We start from the raw sequence: 24,111 nt of genomic DNA on the forward strand, positions 1-24,111 counted from the left end.
CTTTGTTCTTCTTGAATTTATTCGTAAAGAATTGACATCTGCCCATACTTTTATATTGCTAAGCGTGTTGCTTGCTATGTTTTCTATTCCTACCTATTTCTACCTAGAGGCACCCGTGTTGTCTCATCTGCATATAAAGCAAACGTAGCACCAGATGAATTGAGAATAACATCATTAATATAGATTGAAAATAAGAGCGAGCCAAGGATGCAACCTCGTGGCACGCCGCAGTTATTCTGCTCAATTTATGACGGGCTATTATTTATGTCTACATAGTGTTTTCTAAGGAATAGGTAGGCCTCGAACAAAGTATGGGTTGTCCCTCGAATAGCATATTTTATTAATTTTGACATCAGGATATAATGATCCGGGAGATAAAACGCTTTCGAAAAATCAATGGATACTTCATGGACCATTTTGTTGCTTCTAAATGCATCCATATAATTTCTTTTTGTGTTGAAAACACTGTTTCTGTTGGCCGATGTCGTTTAAAACCGTGCTGGACAGAATGCAGAAACTTGTTTTTGTTGAAATATGAAGAGAAACGAATGTGCATTATTTTTGATCAGCGCTTTTCTGTCGCCCTTTTTAAACACAGGGGTGACGCGAGCGAAATGCATGTCTTTTGGAAATATTCCTCTAGATAGAATTAAATTAAAAATATGTGCTAACACCGGGCATAGTATGTCGAGTGCATACTTTACGGGACCTATTTACAAACCATTGGAATCTTTTGTCTCACTATTTTCAATAGCGTTTATGCAGAGATACCTCACTATTGCACGCGGGAGCAAAATATAATGACTGGGCGCTCTTATTTCCGCACACAAGCGAATGTCGCCACTCTGCGGATATCCACGGGTAAAAGCGAGGCCTGAAACTGAAACGGCTGAAACCTCCTGAGGCAACGTCTTATATTCATAAGGTTTCGCATAACATCAGAAAAGTGGCAAGCAGGCACACAGCGCCACTTATTTTCTCAGCGCCAAATTAGTTGGCAAAGCTCTGCCCCCGCATCTGCGGTGACGGTGACCGCGGTTGCAAAAAGCAACACGAAGAAGCCTTCGTCGGATGTGCCTTAGGAGTGGCGTACATGATTACCGTGTCCTGCGGTAGGTGCAATAAGCACTTTCGTCAGGGCCAGTTGGTTCATAACAGCAACTAAAGGAACAAACTTGCGCAATGGGATTGAAGAAGAAAAACGCAAGAGACGCGAGGACAGGACAGATCGCTCCGTCCTGTCCTCGCGTCTCTTGCGTTTTTCTTCTTCAATCCCTTTGCGCAAGTTTATTCCTTTAGTTGCGGTAGGTGCTGTATCGGGCAGACGGGGCGTTGCCTCAGCGACCGTTTGGGAGCATGCGCAAAACCTAAAGCAACAGAGCAAGCCTGCGAATTTAGTTTCTCATGTTATTGATTGCAAGTGCGTGCCACGCTTTCAAGAGGCAAAAATCCTGGGCAGAGGCGCTAGTGCTAATTCCATGCTATTGCTAGAAGCCTTTCACATACAGCCGCCGTGGTGGCTCAGTGGTTATGGTGCTCGGCTGCTGACCCGAAAGACGCTGGTTCGATCCCGGCCGTGGCGGTCGAATTTCTATGGAGGCAAAATTCTAGAGGCCCGTGTACTGTGCGATGTCAGTGCACGTGACAGAACCCCAGGTGGTCGAAATTTCCGGAGCCCTTCACTACGGCGTAGGCAAAATTCTAGAGGCCCGTGTGCTGTGCGATGTCAGTGCACGTGACAGAACCCCAGGTGGTCGAAATTTCCGGAGCCCTTCACTACGGCGTAGGCAAAATTCTAGAGGCCCGTGTACTGTGCGATGTCAGTGCACGTGACAGAACCCCAGGTGGTCGAAATTTCCGGAGCCCTTCACTTCGGCGTCTCTCATAGCCTTAGTCGCTTTGGGACGTTAAACTTCATGAAACTAAACCAAACCTTTCACATACATAAAAAGGTGGACCTGTGCATCAACGATGTTTTGATCCCATTGTAATCTGCCGAGAGGGATTTTCTGGAGAAGTTAAAAAAAAAATAAGCCTAATGGCTTTCATCCTTCCTCGGCTTACTTAAAAACATCAACGATCGCTGATCGTTGATGTTTTTTGCTCATTCATACCTGAATCAATCCTCGTTTCCAGTTACTCGATTAGCCACACAGCGGAAGTAGATAAGAGTGTGAACCATACTTAAAGCATGTATACGCCTGGCGCAACCCCATTGTGCGCACAAGGTGTCATAATGCCTATAACTACCGTTCCCGGAGCGAAAAAAATCAGTTGTTAGAAGCGGTCTTGTTTGTGGTGTCGTCCTCTCTCTTGGTTGTTCCTAAGAGCGCTACATTCCATCTTTAAATAATGAATGAACGACTAGCAAAGCACCAAGTTTTACTGCTGCGTGCTATAGTGCCTGTATTTGGATTATTGCTTATTGGGGTTTAACGTCCCAAAGCGACCAAGGCTATGAGGGACGCCGTAGTGAAGGGCTCCGGAAATTTCGACTGCCTGATAATATTTTCATGTAATCGAACACTAATACCTTGATTTATGTATAGATCTATAGATTCGCGTCTATTGTAAAAGAAAACAAACTCTGTAATTAAAAAGTGTGTACCGAATTATGTTTATCCTCTTCTCGCGTGTTGTATCCTTGTGATGCTTTGAAAAGACTTACTACCTATTTTCCCCTAGCTTTTTGTTATGCCTTAATGCTTGTGTAAGTTCTACGCGTTTTGTATGATCTGCAATTTTTTAGTTTATATAATCTGTAATACATGTGTTTCCTTTGTTGATGCTCTTACAAGTGTTGAAAGTGATGCATAGCTTTCTTTATAGTAACTTACTCTGTCTTTATTTTGGTATATTGTTGCCTGCATGCTTGTATGCCTTTTTCTATTGGACCATTACTAGCCGTCGGTTATAGGTCCGAGCAGTGTTTTCGTATATTTGTGTAGCGACAAAGAGCAATAAATAAATGAAATGAAAAAAAAGAAAAATTGTGCACTGAAATCGCGCAGTACACGGGTCTCTAGAATTTCGCCTCCATTGAAATTCGAGCGCCGCGGCCGGGTTCGAACCTGCGTCTTTCGGGTCAGCAGCCGAGCACCATAACCGCCGAGCCACCGCGGCGGCTTAGTGCCTATGTAATGTAGGGTTATCGTCTGGTGCATTCTTTCGGCCCGAGCGTTCTCTTGAGATCCGTGGAACATACAGTTAACCACCGTTGCACAATGCCAAGTGTATACAAGATCGCAACACGGTATGAAAAAGGCGCAAAAAGAAGGAGATATAGAAAACAAATTGCGACAAATGAGCAAAAAAGGCAAACAGTCAAAAGTCAAAAGCTCGTCCTATCGTCAATAGCACATTTTCAGATGCAGGCACATGATTTGGTGGATTTTCTAATCGGATATAGTCTTAGGAAAGAAAGAATATTTATATATATTTAAACACGTCTGTGCGGAGTATATGACCATGTGACTCTGGATGACAAAGGCTGCAATATGTTGTAGGGTTAAGACGGAACTGACCATAATAGAGTTTAAAGAGGAATTTTAACCAGTGCTAGGTTTCTCAAGGACTCCAAGGGCTTGATGCTATTGATTCTCATTAACTCAGATGGGAAGTAATGGCGATGGTAGAGATTGTATATAAAGCGAACTGGTGATCATTTTATCCGTTAAAGATTGTGAATATCTTTCTTAGTGAAATGAACCCAAACTTCGCAGGCGTACTGAAACCGATATCTGATTAACGAGTTATAGGCCAAGAAGCTTTACGTCAGAGGGGCAGTATTTGAGCCTGTGTCTGACTTGACCGTGCTTGCGGACTGGAGAAGCGCAGATATTATAAACTTGAGTGGACCAGCTCAAGCGGTTTGTAATTGTTACGCCCAGATATTTGGAACTTTCAGTTTCAGATATCGGAGTCTGCGTGATTGTGTATTTTTAAGGACTTTTGTTCGTGATGTGCATGGCAACAGTTTTATCAGGATTAAGTTTCATATCCCAGTATCGCCCGAATCGAGCATAAATTGCTCATTTATGTTGTTAGCAACCTTGAAGAGCAAGCAATCATCTGCGAATAATCGAACACTAACACCTTCATTAATGCAGGTGGTCAAGTCGTTGACGTAAAATAAAAGGATACTGAAGTAAAATCTTAAAATTGAACAAAAACGCTGAAAATAGATTCTCGGAATGTGATTACAGCGAAATCTAGTCGTCACTGCGCATATTTTTCAGCGGATGGTTTTGTTTTCGATGTTCCAAGCCCTTCCGGCCGGCGTGAGGTGACGAGCGTGACGTCATGACACCCTCGTCCGACAGGCAACCGGTCGCGTCACTCGAAAGCGGGATGTCGCACTGCAGTTTGGGTAAACCTAACGGCAAACACCTTGAACAAAAAAAAAATAAAGGCGCGTTCACACTTGGACATTCGGCGGCGAGAGCGAGCAGAATCCGCCACCGCGGCAGAGATTCCGCCGAATATTCCAGCGGAAAGCCCGATCAGTCAAAGACCGATTTCTGCCGCCGGAAAAAATTCCGCCGATTCTCAACGGCCGCGAGTACGAAGTTGCATTCCCACGGTGACAACTATCGCGGCGTCCTTCGATGCATGACGCCTCGCTTCGGACTGGATTCGTCGTTGTTACTGCCTTCTTCAGCGCGTTCAATGACCACAAATGGGCCACCGGTCTTTCGCTTCGTCTCCTGTCACCCATAAGAAAACGTACCAGTAATAAATTTGCTTTATTTTTTATTTGGAGTGACGGTTCTGCCCCCTTAGACTAAGGAGGGGCGTCGGTTTGTTGACAACCGTGGTTCGCCTCCTAACTACCAGATGGCGCCAGTAGACTAAACGTCGTCGCGCTTTTGTTTTAAAGTGAGAATGTTAGAAATGGCGTAAGGTCCGCAAAAAATAGCTGCATTTATCGTACGTAAGCGTGCATACGGGTATGGTATGTAGACAGCATCGATTAACATCTTGCCATATCTATGTACGCCATGAGCAGAAGACACACAGATGTAAAACTGGAAAAACAGCGAGTAGCGACGGCAATCGTGCTCCTTCGGGAAGAGTGGGCGCGCGGGTGTTATGACGTCTATAGACGGATACAACTAAAGTCTGCAGTGAAGCTCCGCCTACATTCAGCCTCCGCACATAGAATTCTTCCACGACGAAAAAGTAGTCCTCTGCTTAAACGTTTCTTGTTACCAAAACCAGGAGCTTATCGCAAGAAAAAAAATGATCAGCTCTAGAATTCTGATACGTGGTTTGTTTGGTATAACCAAGCATTAAAAATGTGATTTCGTTTACTGTTGGGATTGGCCAGCGGAGTAATACAGGACGCCGCGGACCGCGGCCCAGTGTTAGCAACTGTTTTTTTAAGTAGCAGCCTACTTCGTCAGAGCTTCCACAGGCGGCCGCCAGGTGCCACGATACGGCAATATATCGCGAAAAAAAAACATGCTGTCCGCCTTTTTCGCTGACATGCTTGCCGCATTTATAAATTTTAGCAGTCAAGCTCTTGTTTACATGTAAAAGAGCAGGTCCAAAAGTTTGCGGCAGTATCCCTTTAAGAAAAGTAGAGGACACTGCATGCCCTGCGGAACACCACAGTTTACAGAAAGAACGTCTGATTAGTGGGCTTCGAAATCAACGAATTGTTGGCGGTTACCCAGATATGACGTTATCCTGTTGACTACAGTAACATGTAAGTCCATATAACCAAGCTTGAATATGTGACCCTGTCGAAAGCTTTGCTAAAATCCAGGAATATATCGTCTAGTTTACAGGAACTATCGAGAATAGACGAAAAGGAATTAATTGTTGTAAGCAGTTGAGTGGTTTTCGAGAAGCATTTCCAAAACCCACGCTGGAAGGGGAAGAATTTTTTTTCTATGTAGGACATCAGTTAAGTAGTTTATCTATGTAGGACATCAGTTAAGTAGTTTGGGATAATATGTTCAGTGTTGTGTGGTGTTGAGTCTGATTGGTGGGCTTCGCGATCAACGAATTGTCGGTGGTTATCCAGATATGACGTTATCCTCTTGACTACAGTACCAGGTGTAAGGAGATAGCGCCACCCAGCGGCGTTCGTGAGGAGAAGAAGACAAAGCACGAGGAGCGCGTGCGGAGGGGTACGCCGGGACAGGTCGAAGAGGATTGCGTGGCAGAGAAGAGAAGAGCGCGGTGGGCGACGGACGTGGACGAGTTCTGCTGGCTCCCCGAGTTCCGGGCTTGGGCCTCAGCCGCAGACGTCCGGGCCACCAGACCTGGACATCCATCGTCGAGAGCCTCAACCACCAGGCCCAGGCGTCACTCTTCTCCGTCCATCCGTCAGCTGCTCCACACAGGCCGCCTCTGATGCCTACGTGGCTTTTCCGGGATACCAGACCTGGGAACCGTGTTGGGAGCCCACAGACGCCGACGCTGCGGTAGCGTTGCATCAACATTGGAACGCCCAGAGACTCCCTGACTGCCCGACACCCAGCCAGTCCTCCCCGCTCGTTGCTCGAATAAGAGACAAGTAGTGTGACTTTCCTCTTTGACTTTCTTTTTCCTGTATTTTTCGTAAGCATTTTGTTCTGTTCCCCCGTGTGTTTTTCCCGTGTGTCATTGCGTTGCTCTCTTGTTCCTTTCCTTTTTTCACGCTCATACTGACATTGGTTTCCTTTCCGATAAAAGCCGCCTCGTTTATTGTTTGTACTTTTGTGTTTGTGTAAAATAAGACCTGCAATCTCACAGATCCTCACAAATTTGGCGTCCACTACGACAGGACGAGGTCGGTTATTATTTCTTTGCCTGTTGTGTTAATTTAGGAACAGTATGAGCGCGTCAGAGTTGGTTGCCTTAGGCGAGCGCATGGGCTTGTGCGGCGCGGAATTGCGAGCGTGGGTGGAGGACGAGCTTCGTAAGGCGCGGGAAGAGAGAGCCGCTGAGCGTGAAGCTGCGAAGCAGAAATTGGAGTTAGAGGCACGGAATTTGGAGAAGGGGCGTGAAGCTGCGAAGCAGAAATTGGATTTAGAGGCACGGAATTTAGAGACGGAGCGAGAGGTTGCGAAGGAACGCTTGGAGTTAGAGGCGCGGAACTTGCAGCTACAAATAAGGCTCATGGAGGGTGGCACAAATCCTCCGAGTGACCGTGGAGAGCGTAGCGTCTCATCGACCAGCTCCATTAATCCGCACAGCCTCATACCACAGTTCAATGAAGCGCGGGATGACCTCGATGCCTACTTAAAGAGGTTTGAGCATGTGGCCACGGGGCAGGGTTGGCCAAAAGAAAAGTGGGCAACGGCGTTGAACTTGTGCCTTGGCGGCGAGGCACTTAGGGTCTTCGGTCGGCTCTCGCCTGAGGATTCCGTGGATTATGACAAAGCGAAGCTTGCCTTGCTTCAGAGGTTTAGGTTCACCGCGGAAGGGTACCGAGAGAAGTTTCGCCAGAGCAAGCCCCAGGATGGAGAAACGGCCCCGCAATATGCTGCCAGGTTGTTTAGTTTCTATGACCGTTGGGTCGAGATGCGCGGAGAATGCCGCACTTTTGAGGTGGTTCGCGAGATGGTCGTGAGCGAGCAATTTCTGAACAACTGTCATTCTCGTTTAGCCCTTTTCTTACGTGAGCGGGAGGGCAAGACAGTTTCCAAGCTGGCGGAGGCTGCCGATCATTTTCTCGAAGCACAGCGGCAAAAAAAACTTGTTGTTCTTTAAAGAGGAGGGTGAGCACACGATAGTTAAAGCCAAGGACGAGGTTTCACGTTCACAATCCCGCCTTCGATGTTTTCTTTGCGAGAAGACTGGGCACAAGGCGTCGGATTGTCGGACAAAGCCGAAGCAATTGTATTGCACCTGGTGCCGCGAGGTAGGACATGATGCCCAGTCATGCAAAGCTAAGAGACCAGGAGATCGTGAGGAGTCCGCCTGTTGCATGACACCTCGATATTCACATCCCGATAACCCTGCAGAGGTAACGCGCATAGAGGGCCAGTTGGGGGAGATGGTATGTCCTTCCAACCCGGTGGAAACTGCTATGCCCGTGGCGCACGGTGAGGTGTTCGGCCAGCCTGGTTCGGTATTACGGGATACGGGCAGCACCGGTATTGTTGTGCGTGAGTCCCTTGTACCGGCAGCGGCGCTTACAGGGAAACAGGCTACATTATTCTTGGCCAATGGGACCCGTGTAGAAGTTCCGGAAGCGGAGGTGGTGATTTCCTCACCATACTTTTCGGGTAAGGCCATCGCGCGGTGCTTGTCTACACCCCTGTACGACATCATAATAGGCAATGTCCCTGGCGCTAAACCTCCATTCTCGGTTGACCCGCCAGTTCTAACTGATCAGGCAGTTTCCCTTGCCATTACGGGTGCGGTCGATGTTCCTTCTCTTACGGTGACAGCAAAGGTTTCAGAGAGTAGCAAAAGCCCCACTCTTAACACACTCCGCTTGTCACGGCCGGAGTTTCGCCTCAAACAGGAAGAAGACCCGACCTTAGAGGTGTGTCGCAGGAAGTTGGGGCAAATATTTCGTGGCAAGGGACAGATCGCCCACTCTTTTGATATAGATGACGGTGTTCTTTTCCGAACATACCAGGTGTGTCCCGGCCGAGTCGTGGAGCAAGCGGTGGTACCGAAGGGCTTACGCACGCAAGTCCTTATGTTGGCGCATAAGGGTGCATTATCCGGCCATCAAGGAATACGGAAAACAATAGCAAGGGTGCTCAGTGAGTTTTACTGGCCCGGTGTACTGGCTGACATTAAGAGTTATGTCAGATCGTGTGATATGTGTCAACGGACTGTGTCGAAGGCAAGGGAGAACAGAATGAATAACATCGTAGGACGGGAACATGTAAAATCATGGTGGAGACCGAGGTAGGTTTTTAGAAAACGGAAGTACTAGCTGAAAGAGTTCTCGCGACGGTGAAGTGGTTAGATGTGAACAATGGAATACGGACGAATGGAGCCCACACCTATTCTTGTTGGAATTGTTTTTGTTTGTTCATGTTTGTTTTTGAGTGTCGACTATCTACTTTTGATGCCTTCCGTGTTTCTTCGCCCTCTATGGACGCTTTACGTTGACATTTCATACACTCTGTGCTGTGTGTGCAAATGTCTGCGGACGCTTCGAGCATTGACGACCATCGTATTGTGTGGCGTGTAGTGTGCGCGCTGTGGTGCGGTGTTCTGTGTTGCGATCGTCGAACGCGTCTGGTGTCGCTCTCCTGAAGTTGAGTTCTTTCCCTTGGAAAAAACTTCCGAAGAGGGGGCCTTCTGTAAGGAGATAGCGCCACCCAGCGGCGTTCGTGAGGAGAAGAAGACAAAGCACGAGGAGCGCGTGCGGAGGGGTACGCCGGGACAGGTCGAAGAGGATTACGTGGCAGAGAAGAGAAGAGCGCGGTGGGCGACGGACGTGGACGAGTTCTGCTGGCTCCCCGAGTTCCGGGCTTGGGCCTCAGCCGCAGACGTCCGGGCCACCAGACCTGGACATCCATCGTCGAGAGCCTCAACCACCAGGCCCAGGCGTCACTCTTCTCCGTCCATCCGTCAGCTGCTCCACACAGGCCGCCTCTGATGCCTACGTGGCTTTTCCGGGATACCAGACCTGGGAACCGTGTTGGGAGCCCACAGACGCCGACGCTGCGGTAGCGTTGTATCAACATTGGAACGCCCAGAGACTTCCTGACTGCCCGACACCCAGCCAGTCCTCCCCGCTCGTTGCTCGAATAAGAGACAAGTAGTGTGACTTTCCTCTTTGACTTTCTTTTTCCTGTATTTTTCGTAAGCATTTTGTTCTGTTCCCCCGTGTGTTTTTCCCGTGTGTCATTGCGTTGCTCTCTTGTTCCTTTCCTTTTTTCACGCTCATACTGACATTGGTTTCCTTTCCGATAAAAGCCGCCTCGTTTATTGTTTGTACTTTTGTGTTTGTGTAAAATAAGACCTGCAATCTCACAGATCCTCACACCAGGTAAGTCCATATAGCCAAGCTTGTATATGTGACCCTGTCGAAAGCTTTGATAAAATTCAGGAATATATCGTCTAGTTGACAGGAAATATCGAGTAGAAGAAAAGGAATTAATTGTTGTAAGCAGTTGAGTGGTTTTCGACAAGCATTTGCAAAACCCACGCTGGAAGGGAAAGAATGTTCTTTTTTCTATCTAGGACATCAGTTAAGTAGTTTGTGATAATATTGACGCTAGCGCTACTGAAGACGACGACGTGAGGACATTAAGTGAAAAGGACGAAGTTCGCCACCGTCGGACTCGGCACCGGACGTTCTTGGGAGCCTTCCAAACTGCCTTGAGCGTTAGCGCGTCTTAAACCGACGTGACAATATGTTCACCGTTGTGTGGTGTTGAGACACGGAAAGTTTTCACGTGGAAAGGACTGGTACTATTTGCCAAAATGGCATATTTTTCAGTGGAAACGAGGCAGATTTACCATTTTGCACTAATTCCACCGACGAGTGTGCATGTTTTAAAAAGCTGGCCTGTAAAAATAAATATTCTTGTCTTAGCCGCAGAGATGGTGCGTGCACCACTCCTGTGCTCTTGCTTGTAAAGGCGGTTGAGGGCGCCTGAAGCTGCTGCCGTGTAACTTTATTCCTCGGCCTCCTCGATATAATGTATGGAAACAAACAATTGAAAGTGAAGTGTGACGTGTCCTGAAGTTCGTGCTAGACTTGAGAACGAGGCACCTATACCGGAGATTTGAACCGAGAAATGTTCTAATATGCCGCACACGCCTCAGGCCAGTGTCGCGCGTTTGCGGCGTCATTTCGGGGCCCTTGAGAAAATGCTCCCAACCAGGGGTGTGCGAATATTCTAAGTTTTAGAATATAATTCGAATATTATGTTTTTAGTATTCGTATTCGATTCGAAATCAAAGTATTCTTGTTTCGAATATTCGATCGAACGCGAATATTTGTATAGAGCCGAATATTCTATTGCGAGCACGGGTGTTCTTTTCGGTCCGCAAGTCCTATTGACAGAGACATGTCAATATGATTGCGCCCAGAGCAATGCGTAACGTTGGGCCATGCTGTAGCTGACTGAGCTGGTGAGCTTCTTTGTGGCTGTACCTGCGAAGCTGTTATACTCAAAGCTGTGCACGAAGTACCTCGCAATACCTGCCGCTTCAGTGCCAAGTGAAAGGGAATTACCTGTCTCTGGAGAAGTCGTTTCAGCTAGAAGGGAGCGACTCCTGCCTGACCATGTGGAGCAGCTGGTTTTCCTTCACGACAACATTTAATGTTCATCCTAGCAACGCGCTTTTGTGCTTAAGGCAAGCTATACTTAATCTGTGATATTCCCACTCTTCTAAGAATAATGTTCTAGACTTGGATACTTTTTGTGCAACCACACACACCTTTTGTGTTCATTTGCTTAATGATAGTTGAACTGTGATGTTCTTGGATACTCAAATAAATGTTTTGTAGTGGTTAAATCCGTATATCCTTGATTATTCGATATTCGATTCAATATTCGGAACTAAGTACTCGTATTCGAAAAATTTGGTATTCGTACACCCCTACTCACAACCAAACAGATCCCCAGGGTGCTGAACTGGGCGACAGGCACCTGCTCCCGGAGAGAAGGAGACAGCAGACAAAACATACTGCGTAGACTTTTTAATCTCCGACACGGAAACTTGAGTAACAGTTCGATGAGTTTTGACAAACGCGGACGTCAGTTCATGGACGTTTTTTGAGGAAAGAGCGGCACACTCGAGAGGATCGTCGACTTCGCCGCGGTGCGAGCCCCGCGATGGAAGCGAGCGGACGTGAAATGAGCGGCTCGGGCGAAATGGACCACGTGACGCCTCCGCAGGAATTTCGAAGTCGGTGCACGCACACTGCAGCCAATACAGGTACATACAGTAGACATACGTACAGTAGGCAACCTGCACAGGCACAACTGCAAGGAACGACCACTTCAGTGGATATAGCGCCCACTGGAATCGCTCATTATGGAGCGTCACAGCATCATGAATGCGGCATATGACAGTGCTTATGCGTCGGGATAGCTACCTCGTAAGTGGACGTAACTTTCGTTCTCGCTCTAGAGCTAACAGTGTGAACGACTGCATGAAAAGGGCTCGTCTAAACGCTCCTACGCCACGTATTCGGATTTATCTCGCTTGGCAGAACAGCGCGCAGGGAACAGGACACAGCGCTGTGTCTGCGTCTTCTTAATTGTTGCGACCTGCTCCCTGAGCGCTGTTCTGCCAAGAACCATGCACCGACTGGCCCGGCTACTCTCCATGACATATGTCCGCCCTGTCCGATGAACCTAGCTACTCAGCCAAGGATGTGCAGAGTTATTGCTCAACGAAGTAGCAACAAGCAGAAAAAACGCACTGCTAACCCTAATGACAGTTGTCCCGATGCGACGGTGTACGGCGCGAAGTGTGCGTGAACAGAATGAGTGCGTATGTTCCATGCTTGTGAAAGCACCAGTTTTCCGATTGTAGCTGCGCGGGTACCTCGTTCACCGGCCATCCACGGCGTGGCACGCTCCAGCGGGAGCCCGGCGTTACGTCACTCAAGCTGCGGAATCGAGCAGCGCGTCCTGCATCCGCCGTGAAGCAGCGCCGTTTGGTGGGACGCCACGCGACCAGACTGAGCAAGGGTTTACACAAAAACTAGCGAGCGGAACATGGCAGGAGGAAGGTGCAGGAAAAGGCTGGATTTGCAATTTCCAGCCGACTTGACAGGCATTGAAGAATACAGGAGGCGTTCATTATACAATCAAAGGATGCAAAACGCACAAGAATGCCCCTGTGTAACGAGAATCCATTAGTTGTAGCTCTGGTTACTAAGCGAGCAGAAGGTTTAATGACACAACCACTTTTCGTCGGGGCAAAGGATTTCATTAACAGTTTCGTTGCATTCTTGGAATCGGAGAACCTGAAGCCACGCCGCGCATTGTTCCGATGGTAGTCAAAATTTGTTCGAAGAGATGCTCACTCACACCGTGCTTATGCTTGAGGCGTTCGACATCGGCTTCCCAGCTCTCAGCAGTAACGTGGAACGCCATTACTGAGAGTCTTAATTTGCAGGCGGATATATACCCGTGCAACACCGTCTGGCGTTGAACTGAACGGCAGTCGTCCGTTTATTGCAAATTACGAGCGAACCTTGTGGAACTAAAATTGTGTGGCCAATTATAGCATGAATTAAGAGCATGTACTCTTCCGGACTCATATGCGGAAATCTGTCGGCTTTATCCAGGGTGTTTCAGAGCAGAAATAATTCTCAAAAATAGGTTTTTTGAGGTAAAAATGTGGCTTTTTCAGCATAGTATTACCACTGTTCCCGGACACTAGAAAAACGGTGAATCATCTTAATAAGCCGAAATGAAACCAGAAATACAGCCAACAAATAAACACCGCAAGGAAAAAAGAACGTACACGAGGCCTCGTATACGTCCTTTCTTCCTGTGTGGTGTTTATTGGTCGGCTGTATTTCTGATCATGTTCCGCCAACTAGCTAGAAATGAATTCTTTTAATAAGCTGGTTAACTAATTATTAATAATGAACTTTCTAACCTGTCGAGTTAGGCGCCTAGTTGCAATTAGATATGTAGGTTGTCGTTAGTAATAAATTGAAAATTGGTTTCTGATGAAAGCAAATGGCGCAGTAACTGTCCCACGTATCTCGGTGGACACCCGAACCGCGGCGTTAGGGAAGGGATGAAGGAGTAAATGAGAGAAGAAAGGAAGAAAGAAGTGCCGTAGTGGAGGCCCCCGAAATATTCTTGGCCACTTGGGGATCTTTAACAAACACTGACATCGCACAGCACACGAGCGCCTTTTGAGTTTCGCCGCCATGAAAATACGGCCCGCCGTGGTGGCTCAGTGGTTATGGTGCTCGGCTACTGACCCGAAAGACGCAGGTCTAAGGAGGCGAATGTCTAGAGGCCCGTGTACTGTGCGATGCCAGTGCATGTTAAAGAACCCCAGGTGGTCGAAATTTCCGGAGCCCTTCTCACTACGTCGTCCCTCATAGCCTGAGTTGCTTTGGGACGTTAAAACCCATAAACCAAACCATCGATCAAAATTCGACTGCCGCGGCAGGGATCAAACCAGCGTCTATCGGGTCCCAGTGCCATCACCACTGGGCCACCGCGGAACTTTTCAGAAGTTATCTTCTCAGAGTGTCTCACCTGGGACGAACAGGTCAATAATGTTCGGAAACAACTGAATAGCTTCAACGGTCTTATCTGGCAACATAGGGACACACTTTAGTCTCGAGTAAAGGTCCTCATTTATCAAGCATTCTTTCTCCCATCACAGACTTACTGTCTCACAGTTTGGGGGACGACGACCCAGCACAACATATCCAAACTAATAACAGTACAAAAGCGGGCAATTAGACTCATAGCAAACGTATCGTGGCAGACCCACACACATCCATACTTCATTAAATTTGGCATTCTAAAGTTCACTTCTTTGTTTCCTTTAAGATTCCTATCAATGTACAAAACTGCGGCTTTTACTAACAATGAAACCACTCTCTCGCTTCTAAAAATGCCTCGCTATTCAACCGTCCACGATACCCGCTCTCATTTTCACTGCTCACTGCCTCTATGTCGGACCAAATACGGTATGCAATCTTTATCTTTTATTCTGTCAAAATACCTAAACATTTTAGAAAATAACATCATATCGCTAAAAGACATCACGGTAAAGAGCCTAGAAACCATTTTGTATCTTCTTGAGGACGTTTAATTGCAACTTGTTCTGAACTGTGACTAAAGCTGTGTGAATTCTGCTTACGTTGTAGACCTGGATGATGTGATGCTTTTGGTTTTTGAGTATTTATGACGCTTTTTGTTGTGATTGTGATACTAATGTTGAAGTGCCACTGTAAATATTCCATTCATGCTGATACTTTATTTATTGTTTTCGACTGCCTCACCTGTAGCTGTCTTGCAAACTAACAACTGCGGCAATACATTGCCTCAGCAGTGTGGGCGCAGGGTGCCTCTCAAGCTGCATTCAGGCAGCTTTTTTCCCTGCGTCCTATCTCTCCCAGGGATACTTGTACCACTAAGAGCGACAAATAAACTTCAACTTCAACTACAACTTCAAGTGGCATCGAGCAATGTGATCCCATCTGGAATAGCTAAGCATCTGGAAGAGCTAAGGGTTCTCTGAAAGGGGCTCTAATAAAATTGCGGCATGCACGGGATGTTAGAGCACGCCGCTTCACGAATATCGGCCAGGAAGAATTTTTTTTAAAATTTTGTGGAAGCTGAGTTGCCTCGTGGCTCTACAACATTCGGTTTCTTCGACTAATTGCGGGCACTGGGAACGTCGCTTTGCCTGCACGCCTTTCGAAAGCGATCTATTTTGGCACGATGTCGCCAAATTTTGTCGAGCCACAGCGCCGAGGACAATCTCGTTTTCGAAATGCTAAAAACTAATATGGGTATTACTAACGGCAGGCTACAAATCTCTAATTGCAACCAGCAGCCTAGCTGTGATATTTAACAAAATAATTATCAGAAATCAGTTAATAATAAGAGAGTAATTACTCACTGACATCCACCCGAGCGCAGCCATACAGCTACAAGGGAAAGCTACACAGCTTGCTTAGAAACTTCGTATTTAAAGAAAAATTCGTCCTCGTCCGGGATTCGATCCCGGGACCACCGCTTAAGCGACTTCGGTGAAGCGACTTCGGTGAAGGTCCCTAAACACCAAGAAATCAGTTAACGAGCTTACTACTTAAGACAATTCACCGGCTTTCCGTTGTCCACCAACATCGGTAATAATATGCCGCAAAAGCCATATTTTTACCCCCAAAAGCCTATATTTCAACACTACTTAAAGTCTTCCCTGAAACCCCCCGTGTTTGGCCATCTGTCATGTTAACACGAGACGGCAATGCATGCACTCATTTCTTAAACGCGATTCTCGTCACCACACAGAACAACCCATTAGGAGAAAGTGCACGTGAGCAAGAGAGCTTCGATGGATGATTAGCACTAAGGAAATAACGCGAGCAAGAGTTATTTTACGCCGACATCGTCAGCTCTGTGCCAGGGAGAATGCAGGGTAACAGCCGCCGCCAAGCAAGCCTGCACAGAGTAAAGCATAGCTAAAACATAGTCTAGTGTTCGGTACGAGAAAAGAGAAATGTACATACCGGCAGAAAACAGCGCGAAAGGAAACTGTGCACAATAGATGCTGACCTTACCATGCAGGCGGTACTTGGGAAAATAAATGATTTTTAGCACAACGGGGACACAAGACAAGCAAGACGACAACACGGGCGCTTACTCCAACTGTTTAATCAAGAGACAGCATACGAAATATAAAGTCCTCCCAGCGTATGCGCACGCATACAAGGCACCCAGACACACCAAGCATCGATCTTATCACAGTAGGCGCGACAAAAACTTTTTTCTCAGCTTCATATAGAAAAACAGAAGTGTCACTAACACAGACCGACTTAGGGAACACGCAAAAGATATTGAAAACAATGAAGGCACGCGACTTGTTGAGCACTGTAGGGCTTGCTCCCATTGTAAATCACGGTTCTGCGAGGTGAGGATTTTGGGCAGTGGTAGACTTCAGACGGCTCGTGAAATCCTGGAAAACCTTTCATATCAAAAATGCGGGTCTGAGCTGTGTTAGTGACACTTTTGTTTTTCTATATGAAGCTGAGCAAAAATTTTTGTCGCGCCTACTGTGATAAGATCGATGCGTGGTGTGTCTGGGTGTCTTGTAGGCGTGCGCATACGCTGGGAGGGCTATATATTTCGTCTTTCTTGTGTTGCGTCCCCGTTGCGCTCAAAATCATTCATTATGTCTGAAAACCAACTAGCTCAGCAGTAAACCCCCTTAAAAGTACTTGGGAACAACAGTAAGATTACGTCGTTTGTATTCGAAGCCTAAAAACAGCATGAGCATGTGCGTTGCATATATCGCAGTCTCACAGAGACAAAGGCAAGGCAAAGAAAAAGTCGTTGCATATGTGCGCGCAGAAATATGCCTAAGATCCGGCAGGTGGTGCATTGGAGGCTGTGGCGTATTAGCAGCGAGGTGCAGTCTGAATAGTTGACAATGTGCAGCATTGTGCCTGATACACTGGACGCTAGCTTTGAGGTCCTCACATGAAGATGCCCATTTGCATTCAAGGCATGAGAAAAAAATGTCAGCACTAAACAGTGACAAGGCTTTCTGGCATCAAGAAGGAATACAAAAAAAGAAGACACTAATCATGCACAACGACAGAAATGAATGCGGATACCTTCCAATGTATTCTTAGCGCTTTGGGCATAATTTAACACCGCTGCCCTTGCGTCACCGTTAATTGCTGGCGACCAACGCCATACACCTTCCGAGCATCTAGCGAAGGGTAGTTTATAGCCTCATGATTGTGGTCCCGCAGCTGTGAAGCATGCTTCCATCACAACTTCAACATTGTCGTCTGTCAAATGAATGGGAGGCCAAGGCGATCTTCAAAGCATGACAAAAAGAAACCGAGCGTATCATCAATTTCCCTTTGTTTCTTTCGCTCTGTTCGGAGCTTTTTTATGGAACTTACCAGATCGTTTGGCATGTAAAACAAAAATATTCCATTCCATTCGAATATATTCAATTAAAGTTTTTTGTCGTTTTTGTGGTAAAGGCTCAATTAATAAATTATTTAAAAATTCATATATATGTATATATATGTGTGTGTGTGTGTGTGCGCGCTCTAAGCCTACCACTTTGGAAGCTTAGTTTTATCGAGTTTTCTTGAACATGAACTGGAAATTCGCAGTCGCCTACGTCACCACAGCTAGCTTTTCTCTTTGCTTGACTAAAGTATTGGGAGCGATAAAATTGCAGGAGTATGAAGTTCGTGAACTGGAAAGTGGTACTGGGCAGTTCAGCACTTGTTTATCGTTTGTGATGCAGCATGCCTCACCTTTTGCGCTGGAAGGATGCTAAGAGCTGTGCTCGTGAGAGACCTGAACCAAAACATTCAGTGCTCGTGCCAAGGAGATACAAAATGAACCCCCTCGAAAGGTTGACAATAACAACCAAGTGAGCAATAAGAAACTCATTGAGAGAAAAGGAAAGTAAAAGCATTCATTTGTCCTCATTAAACATGCATCTTTACGCTTCAGCATTTCAAACATGCAAGGCTAAGACAATATATACTCGTATCTTGATTGGCTGGACAGAAAGTAACTAAAATGCACCAAACTAAAAAAAAGGCACTATATACAGTCAACCATAACAAAAAAAACATGACGTCATTTTCACCAAAAACAGCAAAAACATAACGTCGCAGTCATGCAGCTTCTCAGTCCTTAAACTATCTACAGACAAAACCATAAACTTTCACATCAGTGTATCACTGCAACAAATTGCACTGGACTGTTTCACTGCACGTCGCGCTCGCAGCAGCGACCGCACTGTGAACATTGGAACGTTCAAATCGCTATTTACAGGTTAGCAACAAGACATTTAAACACCACAAAGCGCATTACCACGTTCAAAAAACCTTTTGAGAGCCCTCATCCACATGCCTCATTAGATAACCCTCTAAAACATCATCAAGATGTTTGAAAAACAACCTGATGCAACCATTGTCAGGATACAGCCATGCAATTGCAACTCACGAGTTGCACTGGGTCATTTTTCCCTAGCAAGGAGGCTATGCAGGCCATTCACGAAAATGCAGAATTTAACTTTGTTCAGGGAGACGAGTCATTACGTCTACAGTGAAGACGATGCACCTGACTATAAACGTACTACGACCAGGTGCCTGTGCGAAAGGACACGGCTGCAGGTCTTTTTGCAATCGAAATGCGGTTGCATTTAGGTTTTCATTTGAGAAAAATTTCCGGCTTCGCTGTCACAAAATTGCCTGATTGGTTCAGAAGATCGTAACGTCATTAACACGACACGATCCCCAGTGGACCAATCACAGGGCACTGCCAAATGTGAAAGTCTCAGGACTCCCAAAATTCGGAAGTTGGCTCACCCCAGAAAATTGATTAAGGCAAATTAGCAGTGGATTAAGGCGGATTAGTGGGTCGGATTAGTATAATCCTATATGTTAATAGAATAGAAGGTACTGGAACACTCTAAAATGTGATTACTTGTACATACCTTGTAGGGCAATGAAACCGATCCGAGTCCGAGTTTTGACGGAAAAATCGCAAGAAGAACATTAAACACTTACTGTAGACACTATAGCAGACAGAGTAAATGCTATCCGGTATTCTTTTTTTAAGAATGTGATTAGGAAGGAGTGTTCTTCGTCACATCTCACCGCACAAAGGGGAGACAAACTTTTCACGATGAGCGTGCTGAAGCAGGTCCGGACTGCATGAGAACCCATAGTTTTGTAGCCATTACCCGCGAGATTAGTTGCACAAGCAAGTATCCGCGTTTATGTTTGGAATGCAGCTATCGTTTCGTTTCGCTTTTCACAGAATGTTCAACATTATGTACAGCGCGAAAAACGAAGACAGGGGAAGCAACACTCAAACAAACAAACGCTGTCTATCAACTTCGTTTTTCTTCTTGGTTTTTCGCGCTGTACATAATGTTGAACGTTCACCAAGTCGCCCAGTTTTCGGTTCTGCTTAAGTTCCACAGAATGCTGCCTTGAATATCCTGTGCTTGAGGTGAGACAGAACGGTCGGACAAAAAGATAAAAATGCATTCATCTAGAGCACACATAAAAATTGCACCCTCGCGAGAATAACCTCAAAAGCAAGGACCTCGCCACGCAGTCGCTGCAACTTTCTCGCTGGAAACGGCGAACACATCAGCTCTCGGGATTCGAACTGACGGTGCTGTTGCTGCGGCCGCGCTCCACCGTGCGCGCAGATATCTTTGGGAATGTCGCAGCTCTGGTGTGCATGCGGAAACCACGGGAGCGGACCCAGAAGTGCGGCCTCCGGGTCCGGGAGACCCGGGTCGTGGCAGGGGACGGAATGCGTGGCCGAAGACGGAGGGGAGCGCAGTCTTCGTTGTTGTCTTCACTCTCGATTCAGAGGAATTTGCTCTGCTTCGGGGCCGCCAAAGCGCAGGCCACCTCGTACAGGAGGCGATACTGGCTCTGCAAAATAAAATAAAAGAAAACGGCGGTCGATTTGCGTAGATAGTACTTTTTGATAGAGAGATAGTACTTTTATTCATGTCAATTATCCCACAACATAAATCAGGCCTACCAAGGCCTCAAAGTTTGGTTTGGTTTATTGGTTTATTGGGGTTTAATGTCCCGAAGCAACTCAGGCTGTGAGGGACGCCGTAGTGAAGGGCTCCGGAAATTTCGACCACCTGGGGTTCTTTAACGTGCAATCACATCGTACAACACACGGGCCTCTAGAATTTCGCCTTCATCGAAATTCGGCCGCCGCGGCCGGGATCGAACCTGCGTCTTTCGGGTCAGCAGCCGAGCGCCGTAACCACTGAGCCACCGCGGCGGGACCAAAGCCTCAAAGGGCTTGAGTGGCAGCGCCTTGCAGACAGCGAACATTGGCAAAACAAAGGAAAATAGAGACGTCACCATGTACTTGGCAACAACCAAAAAAAAAGCTCAACAACGCGGTGAAATAAATATATAACTATTGCAACATCAAGAGGGATTACAGTAATTTCAAATTAAGACAGTAACATAGATGAAATAACTACGGGGAAGGAAGCAACACCGAGACATACCGCAAAGTTTTTTTCAGGGTGTATTTAGTTTTCATGCGGAGTACGCTAGGTGACAAGCTATTGAAGCAGGTAGGTACATAGTAATGACGTCTGCGCTTTCCGTACCGGGTTGAGGAGCGAGGAATACAGTAGCGGTATTTTGGTCTTAAATCCCGAGCAGGAACATATGGAATGGTGAAATGACTGTACCAGAAATGTTTTAGCACAATAGTTTCTGCTAACAAAGCGTTAAAACTTGTGGAAGCTGTAGTCTGCTAAAAATATCTATGTCAAGTTACCAATGGACAGGTCGTAGGTTCGTAGGTCGTAGGACAGGTTGTAGGTTCTTTAGTAGTAAACGCAGAAGCGAATTCACCCTGTGTTGCCAGCGAACCTTGCAGTGACCATAGACAGTAATTCCGTATCTAAGGACACTATAGGATAGAGCATATGCGACACATTTACGGGCAGAAATATGCATAAGATATCAAAATATCTAATGTTATACAGGACACACGATACAGCACGAATAAGTCTTTGGCAAAAAAGCCAAGTATAGTTAAGCCAAATGCAAATTAGGTGCGCTAGCACAGTGTGGACATTTTTTGCATTGTTTATTCTCCTTATGCTTTCTTATGCACGATATTACTATGCAGTTAAAGTGGTACGTTAAGAGTATTCTGTGTGTTGTGTGTGCGATACATGACTCGCTTGTAGCAGTCGTTCTATGCACGTATATCCGTCACGCTTACACTTAAAGGGAACGAAGACTCTTGTTATCCGTAAAGTCGTTAAACAGACTAGAAACACTCGAAATAACAAATTATGTCTTAGACATTAAATATATGCAACTTTTATTCTTGAGTATAGTAACCACATTCTTGGGTGTAACCAGATGCAACTTACGCGCGCGCGCGCACACACACACACACACACACACGCACGCACGCACGTACGCACACACACGCACGCACGCACGCACGCACGCACGCACGCACACACGCACGCGCACACGCACGCACACACACACACGCGCACACACACACACAATCACACAAATTGCAGAGGAACGAGCGAAAAGACCAGAAAGAGCCTGTTCAGTTTCTACCGATACAGAAACAGCACCGTGATCACGAGGGCAAAATGAGAATCTACTGTGGCGTCTTTTACTCGTGGTCACGGAGAAATAATTGCACAGATAGCCAGCTTGTTGGCCAAAGGTTTAGGGGAATCCCCCAAGGTGGAGTAGATTTGTAATAAGGGAGTAATTACTCACTGACGTGTAGCCATACGGCTACAAAGCTTGCCGTCCCGGTTAGCTCAGTTGGTAGAGCGACTGCTCCGGTAAAGCGGTGGTCCCGGGTTCGAGCCCCGGACCAGGACGAATTTTTCTTTAACTACAAAGTTTCTGAGAAAGCTGTATAGCTTTCCTTTGTAGCCGTATGGCTGCGCTCAGGTGGACGTCAATGAGTAATTACTCCCTTATTACAGTCAGCTTGTACACGGCATGGTCATTACTAGAGGCCGGATTTTTAGGCACTAAAAAGCACGTTTTAGGCGCCATAAATAGGCGGCTAAAATTGCATTTTAGGCACCTAACGGAGAAAAATAGGCACTATAAACTTTATCAAAAGTGCACACAGTTCCGAACTTCAGCGCGCAATATCTGCCGTAAATTAAAACAAAAACACAGCAAGAACGATTTGGACCTTAAGCAAGGTGCGAACATTAGAAGCCGTTTTTTTTTTTAAGGCTGTCGCGCAACTTTTCGTACAATACACATGCTTCAGCAGAGCAAAAGGGACGGTTACCAACCCTTTTAGAACACTTTGGTATACCTCGAAACAAACAATTCGCTTGTCGTGTACAAAAGTAGAAACAATGAACACCTTAACAGGAGGCCATGTGTTTAGAAATTGATAGCAACATTGTAAATTCAAAGCATCTGACAAATGAGTTCAGTCTTCGCTCACACAGGAATCGAACTTTATACACGATGCTTCAGCATTAATAAATATGTTGCCATTTGTGGTGCCATCTGGTCAACTACCACTGTAACAGCCAAAGTCATCAACAAGCTGCTACGATAAAATGACAGAAAATAGGAAAAAGGTTGCTTCGATATTTTCCGCTGACGTGGTTGGTATTGTGTACGCAGCCGGCGTAGGTGCAGTGTTCACCACAGCCAAGTGACGAGGTCATCTAATGTTGCCGCGTGTGTGTTCTACTCAAAACCGAAATGGATTCGAAAGCAAACAGAATCTGAAAGCAAAACCGCAGCCTATTTCAGGCCCCTTTTCTGTAAAAAATGGCATTTTTAGGCACAGACGTCGGAAATAGGCATTTATAGGCACTGACACCCAAAATAGGCATTTATAGGCACTGTAAAAAGAGTATTAAACATATTGTCAACACCTAATTCGTGCTGATATGTAAAAATGGTGCGCCTACGAAGCGTTGAATAAAATAGGCTTTTGCCTAAAATCCGGTCTTTAGTCATTACCATCAGCCATGGCGACTGCGCGACAAAGGCCGCTAATGACCTCCTAACCCTCTCCCGTGCCAGCAGCGGCTGCACCTCAAGCTTTCAGACTCTCTGCCGTCCTGCGATACATTTCGCCCGTCTTTCTGAATCAATTCCACGAATCTATAAGAGACCATCAGATACCAAAAAATGCAGTGTACAGGTTTGGTTTATTTGGTTTATTGCGGTTTAACGTCCCAAAGCAACTCAGGTTATGACAGACGCCGTAGTGAAGGACTCCGGAAATTTCGACCGCCTGGGGTTCTTTTACGTGCACTGACATCGCACAGTACACGGGCCTCTAGAATTTCGCCTTCATGGAAATTCGGCCGCCGCGGCCGGGATCGAACCCACGTCTTTTGAGTCAGCAGCCGAGCGCCGTAACCACTGAGCCACCGCGGCGGGGCTGGTTGACATGGTGGAGAGGCGGATTAAAAAAGTGATCAAAACAGAACATAAACTGTGAATATAAGGTCACGGCAAGACTCAAACGTCAGTATGACGTGTAACAATGTGAAGTAAGGTAATTGTAGTGAAAAGAAAACTAGGTTGAGATGGGAATACATACTGTTCGTCTTAGATGCCTTCCAACTAGCCCAAGTTTCCGCCTTGACGATTAGATCTAGGGTCATACAAACTACGGCGAAACGGGCGAGTTGGTGATACATACTTAAGGAAGATAGCGCAAAAAAAAACGAGGACGGTTTCGTTCCCTTCCGTGTTCGTTTTTTTTGCGCTATTTTTCTTAACTATCATACACTTTACTCCTTCGCCACGAAGGAACGTTCGTGTGGGTTAGTCAAAGGGAGGCCTTCTGTGCCTTGTCCCACACTGCCCCCTCTGGGAAGTGAGATGCAAAGGCGATGAAGGGAACCATTCTCTATATCTCTACTCTCTTCCTTAATCTTATCATTACGCACACCTATCATTTGCGTTTCCATAGCTCG

The 24,111-nt window shown here is 46.4% G+C and overlaps 1 protein-coding gene across 7 annotated transcripts in view; it reads right to left on the reverse strand.

Moving 5' to 3' along the window:
• Nucleotides 1-18,046: 18,046 nt before the first annotated feature.
• LOC149367362 (receptor-type tyrosine-protein phosphatase mu-like) overlaps nucleotides 18,047-24,111 on the reverse strand; it is a 264,042-nt gene continuing 257,977 nt past the window's right edge. For all 7 annotated transcript variants that reach the window (XM_089555344.1, XM_089555325.1, XM_089555335.1 and 4 more), the window contains one exon: nucleotides 18,047-20,059. In XM_089555344.1, coding sequence (XP_089411470.1) covers nucleotides 19,980-20,059 — 80 coding nt within the window. In that variant the 3' untranslated portion in view covers nucleotides 18,047-19,979. The remainder of the gene's footprint in view (nucleotides 20,060-24,111) is intronic.

The sequence above is a fragment of the Amblyomma mixtum genome, chromosome 1 (assembly GCF_055824585.1).
Source record: "Amblyomma mixtum isolate Tamu chromosome 1, ASM5582458v1, whole genome shotgun sequence".
In the NCBI taxonomy this organism is placed as follows: Eukaryota; Metazoa; Arthropoda; class Arachnida; order Ixodida; family Ixodidae; genus Amblyomma; species Amblyomma mixtum.